At 46.6% G+C, this 16,967-nt stretch overlaps 1 protein-coding gene across 1 annotated transcript in view; it reads right to left on the reverse strand.

The window, feature by feature from the left end:
• The window catches only part of PPP2R2D (protein phosphatase 2 regulatory subunit Bdelta), a 35,745-nt gene extending 19,507 nt beyond the window's left edge, over window positions 1-16,238 (reverse strand). Inside the window, exons 1-2 of the mRNA XM_040361369.1 lie at window positions 15,979-16,238; window positions 13,940-14,014 (exon numbers count right to left, since the gene is read on the reverse strand). Coding sequence (XP_040217303.1) covers window positions 13,940-14,014; window positions 15,979-15,985 — 82 coding nt within the window. The 5' untranslated portion in view covers window positions 15,986-16,238. The remainder of the gene's footprint in view (window positions 1-13,939; window positions 14,015-15,978) is intronic.
• Between the last annotated feature and the right edge of the window lie 729 nt (window positions 16,239-16,967).

Below are 16,967 nucleotides of genomic sequence, written 5' to 3' on the forward strand. Positions count from 1 at the left end.
GGCCATCAGCGCTACACAGACAGGGCACCGGTGATCACTCAGTGGGGGGGATTTTTGTGTATTTTAAACTTCGACCAATAGCTCTGATCATTGGATTGTAATCCGCTGATCAGAGCTATTGTTTTGTTCAGCAGTGGAAGCTTAAAGCAGAGGAGGAATGGAGGTCCGTATGGCGTACAGACCTGGCCAGCTGAAAGCAGTGTTGTAGGTCTGTACGACATACGTACCTGGCAGTGAAAGGGTTAAACCACCCAAAAAAGCTCTACTTGTCTCAAAAAAAAAAAAAAAGGGGGGATGATGGAGGGACATATGACCATGGTATCAAGCACGATTACTGTGGTCAGTACACATTAGTGCAGGGTTTCTTAACTCCAGTCCTCAAGGTGCCCCCAACAGGTCATGTTTTCAGGCTTTCCATTATTCTGCATAGGCGATTTGATCAGTTTCACTGCCTTGTAATTACCACAGCTGTTTCATCTGAGGGAAATCCTGAAAACATGACCTGTTGGGGTGCCTTGAGGACTGGAGTTGGGAAACACTGCATTAGTGGCACAAATCACACTGCACAAGCACCATGGTATAGATCAGTGTTTCTCAAGTCCAGTCCTCAAGGCGCACCAACAGGTCTTGTTTTCAGGCTTTCCATTATTTTGCACAGGTGATTTTATCAGTTTCACTGCCTTGTAATTACCACAGCTGTTTCATCTGAGGGAAATCCTAAAAACATGACCTGTTGGTGCGCCCTGAGGACTGGAGTTGAGAAACACTGGTATAGATCAGTGGTCATCAACCCAGTCCTCAGGGCCCACTAACAGGCCAGGTTTTATGCATTACCTTGGGGAGATGTAGACTAGAATACTGCAATCACTGAGCAGCAAATTATATCACCTGTGATGCGTTTTAGTTATCTTGCAAACCTTGCCTGTTAGTGGGCCCTGAGGACAGGGTTGATGACTACTAGTATAGATCATGCCTTAGGCCCCTTTTACACTGTCAGTTTTTTCGGTGGACCTGAATGGGCGCTCCATGCAAGTCTTTGGAGCGTCGGATGTCAGCGGTGACCATGTCCACCGACATCCGATCCGCTAAACTCAGACTTACGGCGATACATTCCTGGCGGATCGGATCAGGTGAGATCTGATGAAAACCAACATGCTGTCCGTTTTAGTCTGATCTCTCCATAACAAACAGCGGCGCTCGACAAGCCCCTCTCCGCTCAGTGAGCAGAGAGTGATCTGTCATCCGCCGGCTCAGCGGAGATCAACAGAGAGATCTCCCGCTGAGCAGGCGGACTCTGCTAAGTGGATCCGCACAGTGTGAATGGGGCCTTAAGGCAGGAGTCTCCAAACTTTCTACACAAAGTGCCAGTATATTGTCATTCAGACTTTAGGGGGGCCGCACTGTGGTCAGCGAGAATATCTTTTTTTTGCTGCATCAGTGAGAGTAAACCGTGCCCCCATCTTCGTTATTAGGGGGAGGAATAGTGCCCCATTGTTGGTGTCAGTGGGCAGAATAGTCTCATATCAGTGGGATGAATAGTGCCCCAAGGGCCGGATAAAGACAAGCAATGGGCCACAGTTTGGAGACCCCTGCCTTAAGGAAACTGGATTATTATTTTTTTTAGGGTTAACTTCAACAAGCGGGTAACCACCTGGTTGTTAAAATAGTAAGTTTGGCATCACCTGTCCAGATCTGCAACTTAATAGGCAGTGCAATGGAAAAGAAGTGTAGCTTAGACTTTAAAGTGTAATTAAACCCAAAAATGTTACGTATTGCAGCTTACCAATCATTTGATGTGGTGGCTGCATTTGTTTTCACCCATGCCCTGCCCCATACAAACTAAATCAGTGTCCTCAGCCCCCACTTTACATAGAAATCTTCAATATTTTTAACCCACCTTATCAAAATAAATTTTTTTATTTTGTTTGCATGTAAAAATAAAGCAAACATCAAAATGACAGCTGAGGGAAAGTGAAAAATTAAGCGTAGAAGCAGATCTCTGGATACGTGCAATATTCCCAAGCCAATAAAACGGGTCTGACACTAGCAAACCCGGACATGTCTCACACTGCTACAAGAGACAATTAAACAAAGCTCATTGTAGTTTTACTAAAAATACAAGCTGTGCAGGTTTCATCAGACGCACACGCTACTATTATTTTGAAGTGACATCACTGGTTGAAGTTACAACACACCCTTCATTTCCTTGTTTGAAGTTTTAAATTGGGCAAAAAGAATAAACCTTGCAAAATATAAAAGCACCTCCTATGAGACAGCGGGGTTTATTTACTAAAATTGGAAAGTGCCAAATCTGGTGTAGTTCTGCATAGAAACCAATCAGCTTCCAGGTTTTATTGTCAAAGAGGTTGCAAACCTCCAAAAAAAAACAAAACAATATTCTTGGAACACACACACCTGTAAGACAAAGGCATGATGAGCTAGCATGCATTGCATACTAGCTCAGTATGAAATACCTTAGAACGATGAGCCCTTCGGTGCCACCCGCACTCCCCTCACACAGCAGACATCTTTCCCGGAGTTACTCCCGGGGTCGCAGGCTCCGTCACTGCTATAGGCTGAAGCCACGATGACGTAGTTTCCTCGCATGCACGCGGGTGCCGCCGGTCACAGCACAGGCCCTGAAGAAACGGCACGAGCGGGCCATTCCTTCAGAGCGCATGCTCCGATGACGTCAGCGCGTATAGTAAAATATCTCCTAAACGGTGTAAGATTAGGAGATAGATATTTACAGTACCTACAGGCAAGTCTTACCTGTAAATAAAATAAAATAGGAAGACTTTACTTTCTCTTTAAAGTGGAGTTCCCTGTTTTGTCTACATGGACACACAGAATCAAGAAAAGGTTTAATCCTACATCATCACTGCCAATGTTGTATTATCCATGCATATGCACCTTTACGTGTGCCAACGTTATTTTGACCATTTTGTTACTGTGGTCTCTGTGGACCGGTTTCCTGTTATAAAAAAAAAAAAAAAAAAAGAAGTAGTGGAATTTCACCCAAAAATGGAACTTCCGCTTTTTGGAAACCCCCCTCCGGTGTCACATTTGGCACCTTTCAGGGGGAAGGAGGGAGCAAATCCCTGTGTAATACAGGTATTTGCTCCCATTTCCAGGCATAGATCATCGTGGTGACCTTTGTCACGTCCAGCGCCTACACGCCCCCCCTGCTGTCTTCTGGGAGACACACAGATCCCAGAAGACAGCAGGGACCAGTGGGATCACACAGCGTGACTCGCACATACGCAGTAGGGAATCCTGATTCCCTTAGGCCTCTTTCACACTGGGGCGGGAGGTGCAGAGGCGGTAAAGCGATGCTAAAAGTAGCAGCGCTTTACCGCCACTGCACCTCCCGCCCCACTAATTTCGCATCGCTATTCGGCCGCTAGCGGCCGAGAAAGGGTTAAAACCGCCAGCATTGAGCCTCTGCAGAGGCACATTGCTGGCGGTATAGCCGCGCTGTCCCACTGATTTCAATGGGCGGGAGCGGTATACACACCGCTCCTTCACCACTCCAAAGATGCGGCTAGCAGGACCTTTTTTTACCGTCCTGCTACCGCACCGCTCCAGTGTGAAAGCCCTCGGGGCTTTCACACTGGAGAAACAGCAGCAGCTGTTTAGGGTCGGTTTGGAGATGCTATTTTTGCTTGTGCTATTGGAGGTGCTATTTTTAGGGCAATAGCTCCTGAAAACCACCCCAGTGTGAAAGGGGTCTTACCGAAGATGGCAACGGCAGCAACCCGAAAGTGGAGGGACAAATCGCGTGTGCCCAGGACAAGTGCATCAAAAAAGACTTCCCTTTAAAGCCAATTAAAAAAAAAAATTCACACTGCTGTGTTGCTTTTGCACTGCAGTTTAAAAAAAAAATCCTGCTTGTAGCATCTTTGGAGCAACTTTTCAAAGGTGCACCAAAAACACATCTTCTATTGTAAGTCAATATTAAACACACCAAGGTGTGTTTTTTCGGGTCACACAACACTTTCTTTAGAAAGATACAGGTTGTAAAGGAACTGGCACCCGCTGGCGTCCTTTACACATATGCCCCCTGTACCACCATGGTCTGTGCAATGTTCAGTCTGACCGCTGTAGTGAAACCAGCCTAATTGAACAAGCTGAAGTTAGAAGGCGATGGCATGGCTACCATGCATAGCTGTACCAGATTTTGGTAAAGGATAAGTTTAATATAAAAAAATTAAATAAAACAAAATGCACTTTTTTGCAAAAAAAAAAAAAGGAGCGCAGTCACCACGTTTTTGGGGGGCCTGGAAAGCATTGCACCAGCGTTCAGCATATCGCTGATGCCATGCAGGTCTCCTGCAGACTGGCAGTATGGACATACATCATACAGGCAGGCATTTTCACACTGACAGGAAGGATCCAACTACCAGAGCACTCAACAACACCGCGGTAGTTCATTGAGAACTACAAACTGATAGCCATAAAGGACGTCGGTACTTCTAGTTCATTCACAGAAATCGATGAATGACGCAGCCATGTGAGCAGAGCCCCACACATCCACGCTCTTTTTAAAAAGTGGCAGCTAGTACGGGGGAGGTTATCCCCAATACTGCGGTCTCACAGGGGGCGATCGCCAAACCACTGCAGGCCGCTCTCCTCTATGGGAGGATCAGATGAACACGGACCATCTGTCCGTGTTCATCCGATGACAATGGAAAAATAGGATTTTCCTCCGTCTGCAGAAACGGAGCATAGTGGAGACCGATGAGAACGGATGTCCATCCGCAATCCCATAGGGATACATGTATGTCCGTCCGTTTTTTCATCCGAAAACAAATGAATTAAAAAACGGACATACGGTTCTGTATGTGTGAAAGAGCCCTAAGGGTCCATGGATACTGGCCTAAAAAAAACACTGGCTAATTTTGAGTGTTTTTTTCGTAGGAGCATTTAGAAGGGTTTAGCAGCGTTTTTTTTCTGCCAGAAAACTGCTCAGGAAGGGTTTATTTTTTTTTCCGCCTCTAAATGCGGAACTTAAAATATGCATCTAAACGTCATGTGCATGGACACAGAGAACATTTTATCATTGTTTCACAACATTACTGCACATTATGGCATTTTTGTCTTTATGCTGCATAGCTCCTTGAATTAGCGCACCATTTTTATCATCATTATACGTTTTAGAGTGTTGAGGTCACTAATGGTGGCATCTTTTTCATGTGTATTTTTAGGGCGATATATTCTTTGGTATCTCAGTTTTGGTTGGTTGTGAGGTCCATAGCAGCGCACAAATACTTATTTAATACATAGAACATTAGTTGCTTTTACAGGGAAAATGCTAAACTAGGGCTGCAACTAACGATTATTTTCATAATTGATTAGTTGTTTCGATCAATTGATTAATCGGAATAATAGCCTTAAAAAAAATTGCAGATGGCAGATTACAAAATGGCAGATTACAAAACACAAATTGACGCAAAAACACATTACATGCTTTTCTGCAGCTTCTCCATTGAAGTGTATTGAGCCAAGAAAAACAAAATAGCACAGTTTAGCGTTAAAAAGTCCTTGCCCTTTCCAAATACGCAGCAGCTGAAAAAAAATCCTGGATGTGAACGTGTCCCATAGGAAAACATGTAAATGAACTGTAATGTGTTTCTGCAAAAAGCACCAAAAAAAACAGAGGTGACCCCCGGCCTGAGATGTTTAGTAACATAATGGGGTTAAAAAAAAACAAAAATAAGTACAAAAAGAGCAAATAATCGCTACTGTAAGGGGTTCATTTTTTTACTGTGGGACAGTGAAAGTAATATTTACAGTAGCCATTTGCCTTTTTGTACTATAAAAGGGCTAATTTTAGTTTTTTAACCCCATTATGTTACTGGCCGATTAATCGATTCTGAAAATTGTAATCGATTCATTTCATAATCGATTAGTTGTTTCGGCGCTACTAAACTTCTAGAGGGTTTAACTCCTTCGGATCCGTGCTATAGCCGAATGGCGGCTACAGCGCGGACCTACTTTGCCGGGAGGCCATCAATAGACGTCCTCCCCTTTGCGCACTCCCCGGACAGTCCGTGTTCATCCGATCCCTTCATAGGGGAGAGCGGAGATTTGACAGGGCAGTCCCTGCACAGTCTGCGGGGAATGCCCTGTCATCTGCCGGCTCAGTGGGGATCAACGGAGTGATCCCTGCTGAGCAAGAGGATGAGACATGAATGGATCCTCACGGGATCCGTACATGTGAAAGGGGCCGAAGAGGCACATTCGCCTCATCTGTGCCAACCAGTACCGCCTGCCAGTGCCACAAATCAGTGCCCACCAGTGTTGTAATATGTTGATCGATTTGTATATATGTGCCGCCTCTGTGCCCACCAGTGCCACCTCACCAGCGTACATCAATGGAGAAAAAAAAAAAAAAAGAAAACATTATAACAAAATATAAAACGGTTTTGTATTTTTTTTTTTTTTTTTAATTGGTCTTTAAATTTTATTTATTTTTTATAAAAACCGCAGAGGTGATCAAATACCACCAAAAGAAAGTTCTATTTGTTCTATTAATTTTTTAATTTGGATACAGTGTTGTATGACCACGCAATTGTCATTCAAAGAGTGAGCGCTGAAAGCTGAAAATTGGTTTGGGCAGGAGGGGGGGTTTATGAGGCCAGTAAGCAAGTGGTTAAGCCAGTGTGCACAGACCCATAAACATAATATACAAGCAAGCGAGGAGAAGCAAAAAAATAAAAATGGGACGGGGAAAAGCTGGACCTACAAGCCTCAGCATAGCCTGATAGCCCACTGAAAGTGGCTTCAAACAACGAAAGCTACATTTGTATTGGTTATGGTGCAGAGCCTTGCCTTTATAAAAGAACTACATTTGGTGGTCAGTCTGAAGTGAATGACAAAACGGTCCCCAACAAGACATCTGCTGCATAGTAATTTAGTCATCCAAGATACCTTTTGAAGTAAACGTAAGGTCCAAGCTCACTAGAAGCAGAAAAAAAGCATCAGAACCTCTGGCAGTAAAAGCAGCAAAAAAAATAAAAAGCTCACAATATTTTGTATTGCACAAGTGTTTAGGGGCGTTTAAAGGGCATTTGCTTTTAGAAGCTTTTTTTACATTCCAAAACATCCCTCTGTACTAATTTTTCACTATAATCATCAATGTACACTATAAAAAACTCAGAACACTCCCAAAACGTGCGTTAAAGTGTGAACAAACCCAGGAGCCTGCATTCACTATATCTGCTCTCCCACAGAACATGGAAATCCAATTTAGTAAATATAAACTGCTAAATATTTTTTCATCAGCAGTATATAGCAGTCTTGTGACTTCTATCGGTGTCTTGCTGAGCACTGGTTATAGCTTGTGGAAGGAGTTTTCATTCACCTCCGACTGTCCTATGAGGCTGCAGGACCCCTGACCCTCTGTCTGGACAGAGCCGATTGGCCCTGTGCTGATCGCATGCACCCTCCCCCAAAAAAAAAAAAAAAAAAAATATTTATATATATATATATATATATATATATATATATATATATATATATATATATATATATATATATATATATATATATATATATATATAAAAGAAACTAACAACACACAACAAACTGAAATACAAAATAGTGGCGCACACTGAAATATAGTATAGGACACTTGTCCACAGAAGTCCTTTGCTTTATAGTGAGGCAATTGTCCCAAGAACTCTGGGCTGCCTTGCAAGGGGAGCGGAGCTGAGGCTGAACTCCAGTGCATGTAAAGAGAAAAAGACAAAGGCAGGCGCCGCTAGAGTAAAACTTATTTTAATAGTACAGTTGCATTAAAACACTCACTCTGTAGTATCTTTAAAACGGCATGTGGGAGTCCAGTGAGATCTCCGCTTGTGCCAGCAATGTCCAGACGCAGTCTCTGTATGCAGGGGAGACGGTGTTCTATCCTATGGATGGTTTACGAATCTCAGGCGGCGGCCAGAACGAGGCCTGGAGCGCGGCGGGATGACGTCATGGACCAAGATGCAACGCGTTTCGGTGCGTGCACAGTGAGGAGAAGAAAAAAGCCTTGAGAAAGGTGCGGTGTTTTTCCATCTCCTCACTGCACATGCACCAAAACGCGTTGCATCTTGGTCCGTGACGTCATCCCGCCCCGCTCCAGCATATTGCTCTCCAGGCCTCGTTCTGGCCGCCGCCCGAGATCCGGAAACCATCCATAGGATAGAACACCGGCTCCCCTGCATACAGAGACTGCGTCTGGACATTGCTGGCACAGGCGGAGATGTACATCTCACTGGACTCCCACATGCCGTTTTAAAGATACTACAGAGTGAGTGTTTAAATGCTACTGTACTATTAAAATAAAAGTTTTACTCTAGCGGCGCCTGCCTTTGTCTTTTTCTCTTTACACACACCAAACTGAGCATGGGCAGGGTGCACCCAAGGTTCCGTACTGTCAGGAAATGGATTGGGGACTGTGGAAGAAGAGGAGGATCAGAGAATACAAGATCAGCCCTTTTACACAATGCAGCGACTTAACCCTCTTAGGTTCCAGAGTATAACAAGCATGCTTTACTGCATATACAGACTTTTACTGTTTTGGGTTCAATAACACTAAGAGCACTTTCACACACACAGCGCCCGGGTGTCAGCGGTAAAGTGACGCTATTTTTAGTGGCACGTTACCGTAGTTTTTGTAACGCTCTTTGGCCACTAGCGGGGCGCTTTTGACCCCCACTGGGGGCCGAAAAAGGGCTAAAAGCTCCCGCAAAGCACCGCTTTGCTGGCGCTGCCCATTGATTTCAATGGGTAGGGGCGCTTTAGGAGCGGTGAATTCACAGCTCCTAAAGCGCTGCTAAGATGCTGCTTACAGGACTTTTTTTTGACGTCCTGCCAGCGCAGCGCCCCAGTGTGAAAGCACTGGGGCATTCACACTGGGATTGCAGCTGAGGCTTTTTTCAGGCGCTGTTTTTAGACATGTAGTATTCTTCACCAACAATTGGAATACCAAGTAGGACTGAGGACAAGAAGGTGGAGCCAAATACGGGGCTGATCTATAGTAAAACATGTGTAAAGTATGTTTCCCCAACATTTCATATTTCCAACATGTCTGTTACCATGCACTTATGTAAAAAAAAAAAAAAAAATAATAATATCCTGTTCTCTTTGCATTGCTTTCTTTGTGTCAAATACTGGGTGATCCTGCCACCAGTTCTGCTTTCCCATTTCAAACCAACCACGCTAAGCATAGTAGCACATCCATCCCAGCATGGTCAGTTTTCTGGCTGTGCTCGGAGCAAAGCCCGCCTGTGCTCGGAGCAAAGCCCGCCTGTGCTCGGAGCAAAGCCCGCCTGTGCTCGGAGCAAAGCCCGCCTGTGCTCGGAGCAAAGCCCGCCTGTGCTCGGAGCAAAGCCCGCCTGTGCTCGGAGCAAAGCCCGCCTGTGCTCGGAGCAAAGCCCGCCTGTGCTCGGAGCAAAGCCCGCCTGTGCTCGGAGCAAAGCCCGCCTGTGCTCGGAGCAAAGCCCGCCTGTGCTCGGAGCAAAGCCCGCCTGTGCTCGGAGCAAAGCCCGCCTGTGCTCGGAGCAAAGCCCGCCTGTGCTCGGAGCAAAGCCCGCCTGTGCTCGGAGCAAAGCCCGCCTGTGCTCTAATGGTCAGACTTGTGCTGACACCCCCAGCCCTAAGCCTTGCATGTAGTATATACTCACTGTTATCGGGTTCTCTTCCTCACACACTGGTCCAGTGCGAGGAGATCTGGTAACAATAATTTACCGATTACAGTAGTAAAACAGTCCCAAGATTGCCCCCAAGATAAAGAGGACCTGTCTCCAGTCCAGAGTACCCCAGTACCTGTCTTGTGGGGTCATTTTTGGGCATTTTGCATGGTCCTGGTGCACCAGGGCCTTCACAGAAATGTGATGGGTAGTCAGGAAATTAAGTGTGTAATTTATGCTCCTAGAACGCCTGAAGGTGCTACTTGCATGTTGGGCCTCTGTATGTTACCAGGCTGTATAAGAGCCTCACACATGTGGCATCGCCATACTCAGGACAAGTAGCAGAATGTAATTGCCATGTGTTATAAATATCTTATAAATAGTCAGCTGTGTAAAAATGTCTCTTTTGTCATTTTCTAAAAACTTGTGGAAAAGAATGACATGCTCAAAAAGACTCATTATGCCCCATAGAATATACCTTGGGGCATTTGCTTTCCTAAATGGGGTCATTGTGTGGGTAATTCCTTTGTCCTGGTGCTCCAGGGCCTTAAAAAAAAGTGTGATAAGTAGTCACTAGTTAGAATAAAATATTTATTAAAATGTGAGATTCTATCTTTTCATGTGACAACACAGAGCCGGTTCACACAGGGGCGGCACAACTTTGGGGGCGACTCGGCAAGGCGTACTGAAGACAACTTCAGAAGCGACTTGCAAAATGACTTCTGTATAGACTTCTGGGGTCCCACTGTGGTGCCATCAGCAACTACCTGTATCGTATAAGCCCCTAGGAGAAGCACTCTCCCAGAGGGTTACCTTGCGGGCACGCTCCCGAGTCCAGCATTTGCATTCATAGACACAGGACTCTGCCCCTGGGTCATTGGATTTGATTGACAGCAGCGGGAACAAATGGCTGCACTGCTATCAATCTATCCAATCAAGAGCCGAGAACCTCGGGCAGAGGGGAAGAGTGCGTCTCCGCCGTGGGAATTACAGGACTCAGACGAGTAAAACAGGGGGTTGGGGCGCTAGGGGTCGGTCACTGTGCTTTAAGCACTCCTCACCCCCTTACATGCCACTTTTGCCATGTAATTTTTTTTTGGGGGGGGGGGGCCTTCGGTAGGAGTGGGACTTCCTGTCCCACTTCCTCCTTCCATCCAGGGACCGCCTCCTCTCGCCTTAGGCGGCCCCTCCCCCTAGGTGATCTCCTGGGACACGTGACAGGTTCCAGGAGATCGCCTGTCCACTCGGGGAGCGCAGCGCCGCTCGCGCATGCGCAGTGCGTGCCAGGCTGTGAAGCCGAAAGCTGTCACAGCCGTGGAGCAGGCAAGTGTCAGCAGCTACACTTTTTGTAGCTGCTGACTTTTAATAAACCTAAAAAGGCTGGAATTCCCCTTTAAATACATAGGATGCATTTACAATCCCTTTCATGTCTAAACCGCTGGCAACAAAAGTGAGTACACCCCTAAGTGAAAATGTCCAAATTGGGCCCAAAGTGTCAATATTTTGTGTGGCCACCAACATTTTCCAGCACTGCCTTAACCCAGAGATTCACAGGTTGCCACTGGAGTCCTCTTCCCCTCCTCCATGACATCACAGAGCTGGAGGATGTTAGATACCTTGCGCTCCTCCACCTTCTGTTTGAGGATGCCCTGGAGACATGCTTGGCTGGTCCATCACCCTCATCTTCTTTAGCAAGACAGTGGTCGGCTGGGGCGCGCAGCGGGGAAACACTGTGCCCGGCGCATCACTGGGGAGCCGGTGTGTGCCTGGCGGCCGCGATGTCCGCCAGTTGCCCGCGATCGGCGGTGACAGCAGGGACGTGGAGCTCTGTGTGTAAACACAGAGCTCCACGTCCTGTCAGGGAGAGAGGAGACCGATCTGTGTCCCTTGTACATAGGGACACAGCATCGGTCACCTCCCCCAGTCAGTCCCCCTCCACACACAGTTAGTACACACCCAGGGAATACATTTAACCTCTTCCTCATCCCCTAGTGTTAACCCCTTCACTGCCAGTCACATTTATACAGTAATTAGTGCATTTTTATAGCACTGATCGCTGTATAAATGTGAATGGTCCCAAAATTGTGTCAAAAGTGTCCGATATGTCCGCCGCAATATCACAGGCCTGACAAAAAAAAAATAAAAAATCGCAGATAGCCGCCATTACTAGTAAAAAAAAAAAAATCATAAGTCTATCCCCTATTTTGTAGGCGCTATAACTTTTGCGCAAACCAATCAATAAACACTTATTGCGATTTTTTTTTAACAAAAATATGTAGAATACGTATCGGCCTAAACCGAGGGAATTTTTTTTTTTTTTTTTTTTTTTTAAATTGGGATATTATTATAACAAAAAGTAAAAAATAGTGTTTTCAAAATGTTCTGTCTTTTTATGTTTATAGTGCAAAAAAAAAAAAAAAAAAAAAAAATCGCAGAGATGATCAAATACCACCAAAAGAAAGCTCTATTTGTGGGGGAAAAAAATGATAAAAATATAATTTGGGTACAGTGTTGTATGACCGCGCAATTGTCATTCAAAATGCGTCAGCGCTGAAAATTGGTCTGCGCAGGAAGGGGGTTTAAGTGCCCAGTAATGAAGTGGTTAAAGGGGTTGTAAAAGGTAAAAAAAATAAAAATAAATTTCACCTTAATGCATTAAAGGAGTTGTAAAGGTAAAAGTTTTTTTACCTTAATGCATCCTATGCATTAAGGTAAAAAAACATCTGACAGCACCGGCCGTTGATTGGCTAGGCTGGGTGGATTGATAGCAGCGCAGCCATTGGCGGATGATGCGGCGGGGCCGAGTGATACAGTCGGTGGCTATGGCCGCTGCTGTATCACGGAAGCGCGCTCGCAAAAGCTTTCCACCATGCGAGGGAGCTCGCATGAACGTGGAAAGCTTTTGCGAGGAGGAGCCGAGACAGCCGCCGAGGGACCCCAGAAGACACGGATCCGGGTCACTCTGTGCAAAACGATCTGCACAGTGGAGGTAAGTATAACATGTTTGTTATTTAAAAAAAAAAAAAATGGTGCCTTTAGTGTTCCTTTAAGGTGAAAAAACATTAGAGTATTAGAGGCCCCCCCAACCTCCCCTTTACTTACCTGACCACTCGAAAGTCCCACGCAGTGAACGCGGTCTTCTCGGCTCATTCATTGGTTGATTGAAAGCAGCGCAGCCATTGGCTTGCACTGCTGTCAATCACATCCAATGACGTGGTGCGCCGGGGCCGAGTGATAGTCGGCAGCTATGGCCGCCGGCTATATCACGGGAGCGCGCCCGCAAGCACTCAACACCATGCAGGGGGGGGGGGGAGTAGCCGAGACAGCCGCCGAGGGACCCCAGAAGACCAGGTTCGGGGCCACTCTGTGCAAAATGAGCTGCACAGTGGAGGCAAGTATAACATGCTTGTTATTTTTTTTAAAAATTACTTTTGTGATCCTTTAATGACAATTTTGGGTAAAATAAAAAATTACAACTTTAAAAAACTCATCATACCTCTAAGAACCTTGGAATGTCTACTTTCCAAAAGGGGGTATTGGTACGGTCCTGACATTTTTCAGGATGATTAGGTGTGATCAATTTTCAATTCTTGGTAGCATAGCTTGTAGACACAGACTAAATAATATACACTAATTTGGGTTATTTTTATTTTTTTACCAAAGATATGTAGCAGTGTAACATTTTGGAACAAAATAAATGAATACCTTATTTGCAAAAGGTTATAAAAAAAAAAACAAAAAAAAAAACACACACACACACACACACACACACACAACAGTGATTAAATATCACCAAAACAATGTTCTATTTGTGTGAAAAAAATATGATAACACTGTTTGGGCACAGTTCTGTATGACCGCGCAATTGTCATTCAAACTGTGAGAGTGCTGAAAGCTGAACATTGGTGTGGGCGGGAAGGGGGTGAAGTGCCCGGTAGTGAAGGGGTTGTTTTTACAAGGCGAGGGCTCACATATACTATAAAAGGACACCAGACACCGGGCCTCATTCACATTTTCACAAGATTCAATAAAACTTTCCAACCACCTACATCACAATATTGCACAACTCTGTAGTCTCTATACAGCCATTATGTAATGCTGGGACCTGTGGTCCCCCTTCCCATCTAGACTACAGTAATGCTGGGACCTGTGGTCCCCCTTCCCATCTAGACTACAGTAATGCTGGGACCTGTGGTCCCCCTTCCCATCTAGACTACAGTAATGCTGGGACCTGTGGTCCTCCAGGTTACATCACTCACCTTCTGCCACATCCTCGTCTATGGCACCTTTGACTTGGGAGAAACACCACTGGAAGTCATTTCCTCCGGCCACTCCTGAAAGAAAAGAGGCAAAGAGGGTAAGAGAGGACGGGGGTGAGGAGGAGGAGAGAAAGAAGAGAGGACGAGGATGAGGAGAGGAAGAAGAAGAGAAGAGGACAGGGATGAGGAGGAGAGGAAGAAGAAGAGAAGGGGGAGGAGGGGAAGAAGAGGACGGGGATGAGGAGGAGGAGGGGAAGAAGAGAAGAAGGAGGACAGGGGAAGAAGAGAACGGGGATGATGAAGAGGAAGAGAAGAGGACGGGGATGAGGAGGGGAAGAAGAGAAGAAGAGGACAGGGATGATGAAGAGGAAGGGGGAAGAAGAAGAGGACAGGGATGATGAAGAGGAAGGGGGAAGAAGAAGAGGACAGGGATGATGAAGAGGAAGGGGGAAGAAGAAGAGGACAGGGATGATGAAGAGGAAGGGGGAAGAAGAGGACAGGGATAAGGAGGGGATCAGAGGACGGAGATGATGATGATGAGGGGATCAGAGGACGGAGATGATGATGATGAGGGGATCAGAGGACGGAGATGATGATGATGAGGGGATCAGAGGACGGGGATGATGATGATGATGATGATGATGAGGGGATCAGAGGACGGGGATGATGATGATGAGGGGAGAAGAGGACGGGGATGATGATGAGGGGAGAAGAGGACGGGGATGATGAGGGGAGAAGAGGACGGGGATGATGATGAGGGGATCAGAGGACGGGGATGATGATGATGAGGGGATCAGAGGACGGGGATGATGATGATGAGGGGATCAGAGGACGGGGATGATGATGATGAGGGGATCAGAGGACGGGGATGATGATGATGAGGGGATCAGAGGACGGGGATGATGATGATGAGGGGAGAAGAGGACGGGGATGATGATGAGGGGAGAAGAGGACGGGGATGATGATGAGGGGAGAAGAGGACGGGGATGATGATGAGGGGAGAAGAGGACGGGGATGATGAGGGGATCAGAGGACGGGGATGAGGAGGGGAGAAGAGGACGGGGATGAGGAGGGGAGAAGAGGACGGGGATGAGGAGGGGAGAAGAGGACGGGGATGAGGAGGGGAGAAGAGGACGGGGATGAGGAGGGGAGAAGAGGACGGGGATGAGGAGGGGAGAAGAGGACGGGGATGAGGAGGGGAGAAGAGGACGGGGATGATGATGAGGAGGGGAGAAGAGGACGGGGATGATGATGAGGGGATCAGAGGACGGGGATGATGATGAGGGGAGAAGAGGACGGGGATGAGGAGGGGAGAAGAGGACGGGGATGAGGAGGGGAGAAGAGGATGGGGATGATGATGAGGAGGGGATCTTGAGGAGGGAAGAAGAGGACGGGGATGAGGAGAGAAGAGGACGGGGATGATGATGGGAGAAGAGGACGGGGATGATGAGGGGAGAAGAGGACGGGGATGATGAGGGGAGAAGAGGACGGGGATGATGAGGGGAGAAGAGGACGGGGATGATGAGGGGAGAAGAGGACGGGATCTTGAGGAGGGGAGAAGAGGATGGGGATGATGATGAGGAGGGGATCTTGAGGAGGGAAGAAGAGGACGGGGATGAGGAGAGAAGAGGACGGGGATGATGAGGGGAGAAGAGGACGGGGATGATGAGGGGAGAAGAGGACGGGGATGATGATGGGAGAAGAGGACGGGGATGATGAGGGGAGAAGAGGACGGGGATGATGAGGGGAGAAGAGGACGGGGATGATGAGGGGAGAAGAGGACGGGGATGATGAGGGGAGAAGAGGACGGGGATGATGAGGGGAGAAGAGGACGGGGATGATGGGAAGGGGTCGGGCTGCAGAGCGGGTGAGGAAAGAAGCCGGGCCGTGTAGTGAATGAGAGAAGCCGGGGCTCCGGCGGAGGGAGAGAAGCCGGGCCTGTAGAGGAGGGATGGTCCCCGGGCGGAGCGCAGGGTCCCCGGGTGAGGTATACGCCGGGCCCGCAGAGTAGGCCGCAGCCCGCCTGTAGTAGTGTGTACCTGCCATGGCTGCCCTCTAGGAGCGGGCCTTCCTATCCAGGGGGTGGGGGGGAGGAGGCGGCTTCCTTGTCGCTTTGTCAGCCCTCCCCTCGGTGTGTGTTTCGCTCTCTCTCGGTCCGGTCGGAGGTGTTCGGTACAGCCGGGTGTTGGGGCCGGTGAGGGAGGAGGAGCCGCCCTGACACTTCGGGAGGGGATGCGGCGGTCACGAGCCGCTCTCGGCTGCTCCGGGATGGGGTTTCAAAATGGCGCCCATTGCTCGTCGACTTGATTCGATGACGTCATTTAACCCTACGGCTGCCTGGCGAGGCGCTCGGGTACAGAGAGAGAGAGAGGGGTGTCCTCCCCCTGTATACAGTCCTATGTCACTGTGTGTGATACCAGACTGTCCATGAGAGGATTCCACACATACATCCCTGTATTATATATTACATGTACATACATCCCTGTATTATATATATAATATGTACATACATTCCTGTATTATATATGACATGTACATACATCCCTGTATTATATATGACATGTACATACATCCCTGTATTATATATAATATGTACATACATCCCTGTATTATATATGACATGTACATACATCCCTGTATTATATATATAATATGTACATACATTCCTGTATTATATATGACATGTACATACATCCCTGTATTATATATGACATGTACATACATCCCTGTATTATATATGACATGTACATACATCCCTGTATTATATATGACATGTACATACATTCCTGTATTATATATGACATGTACATACATCCCTGTATTATAAATGACATGTACATACATCCATGTATTATATATATATATATAATATGTACATACATCCCTGTATTATAAATGACATGTACATACATCCATGTATTATATATATATATATATATATATATATATATATATATATATATATATATATATATATATAATATGTACATACATCCCTGTATTATATATAATATGTACATACATCCCT

This window comes from Rana temporaria, chromosome 8 (assembly GCF_905171775.1).
Source record: "Rana temporaria chromosome 8, aRanTem1.1, whole genome shotgun sequence".
Lineage (NCBI taxonomy): Eukaryota > Metazoa > Chordata > Amphibia > Anura > Ranidae > Rana > Rana temporaria.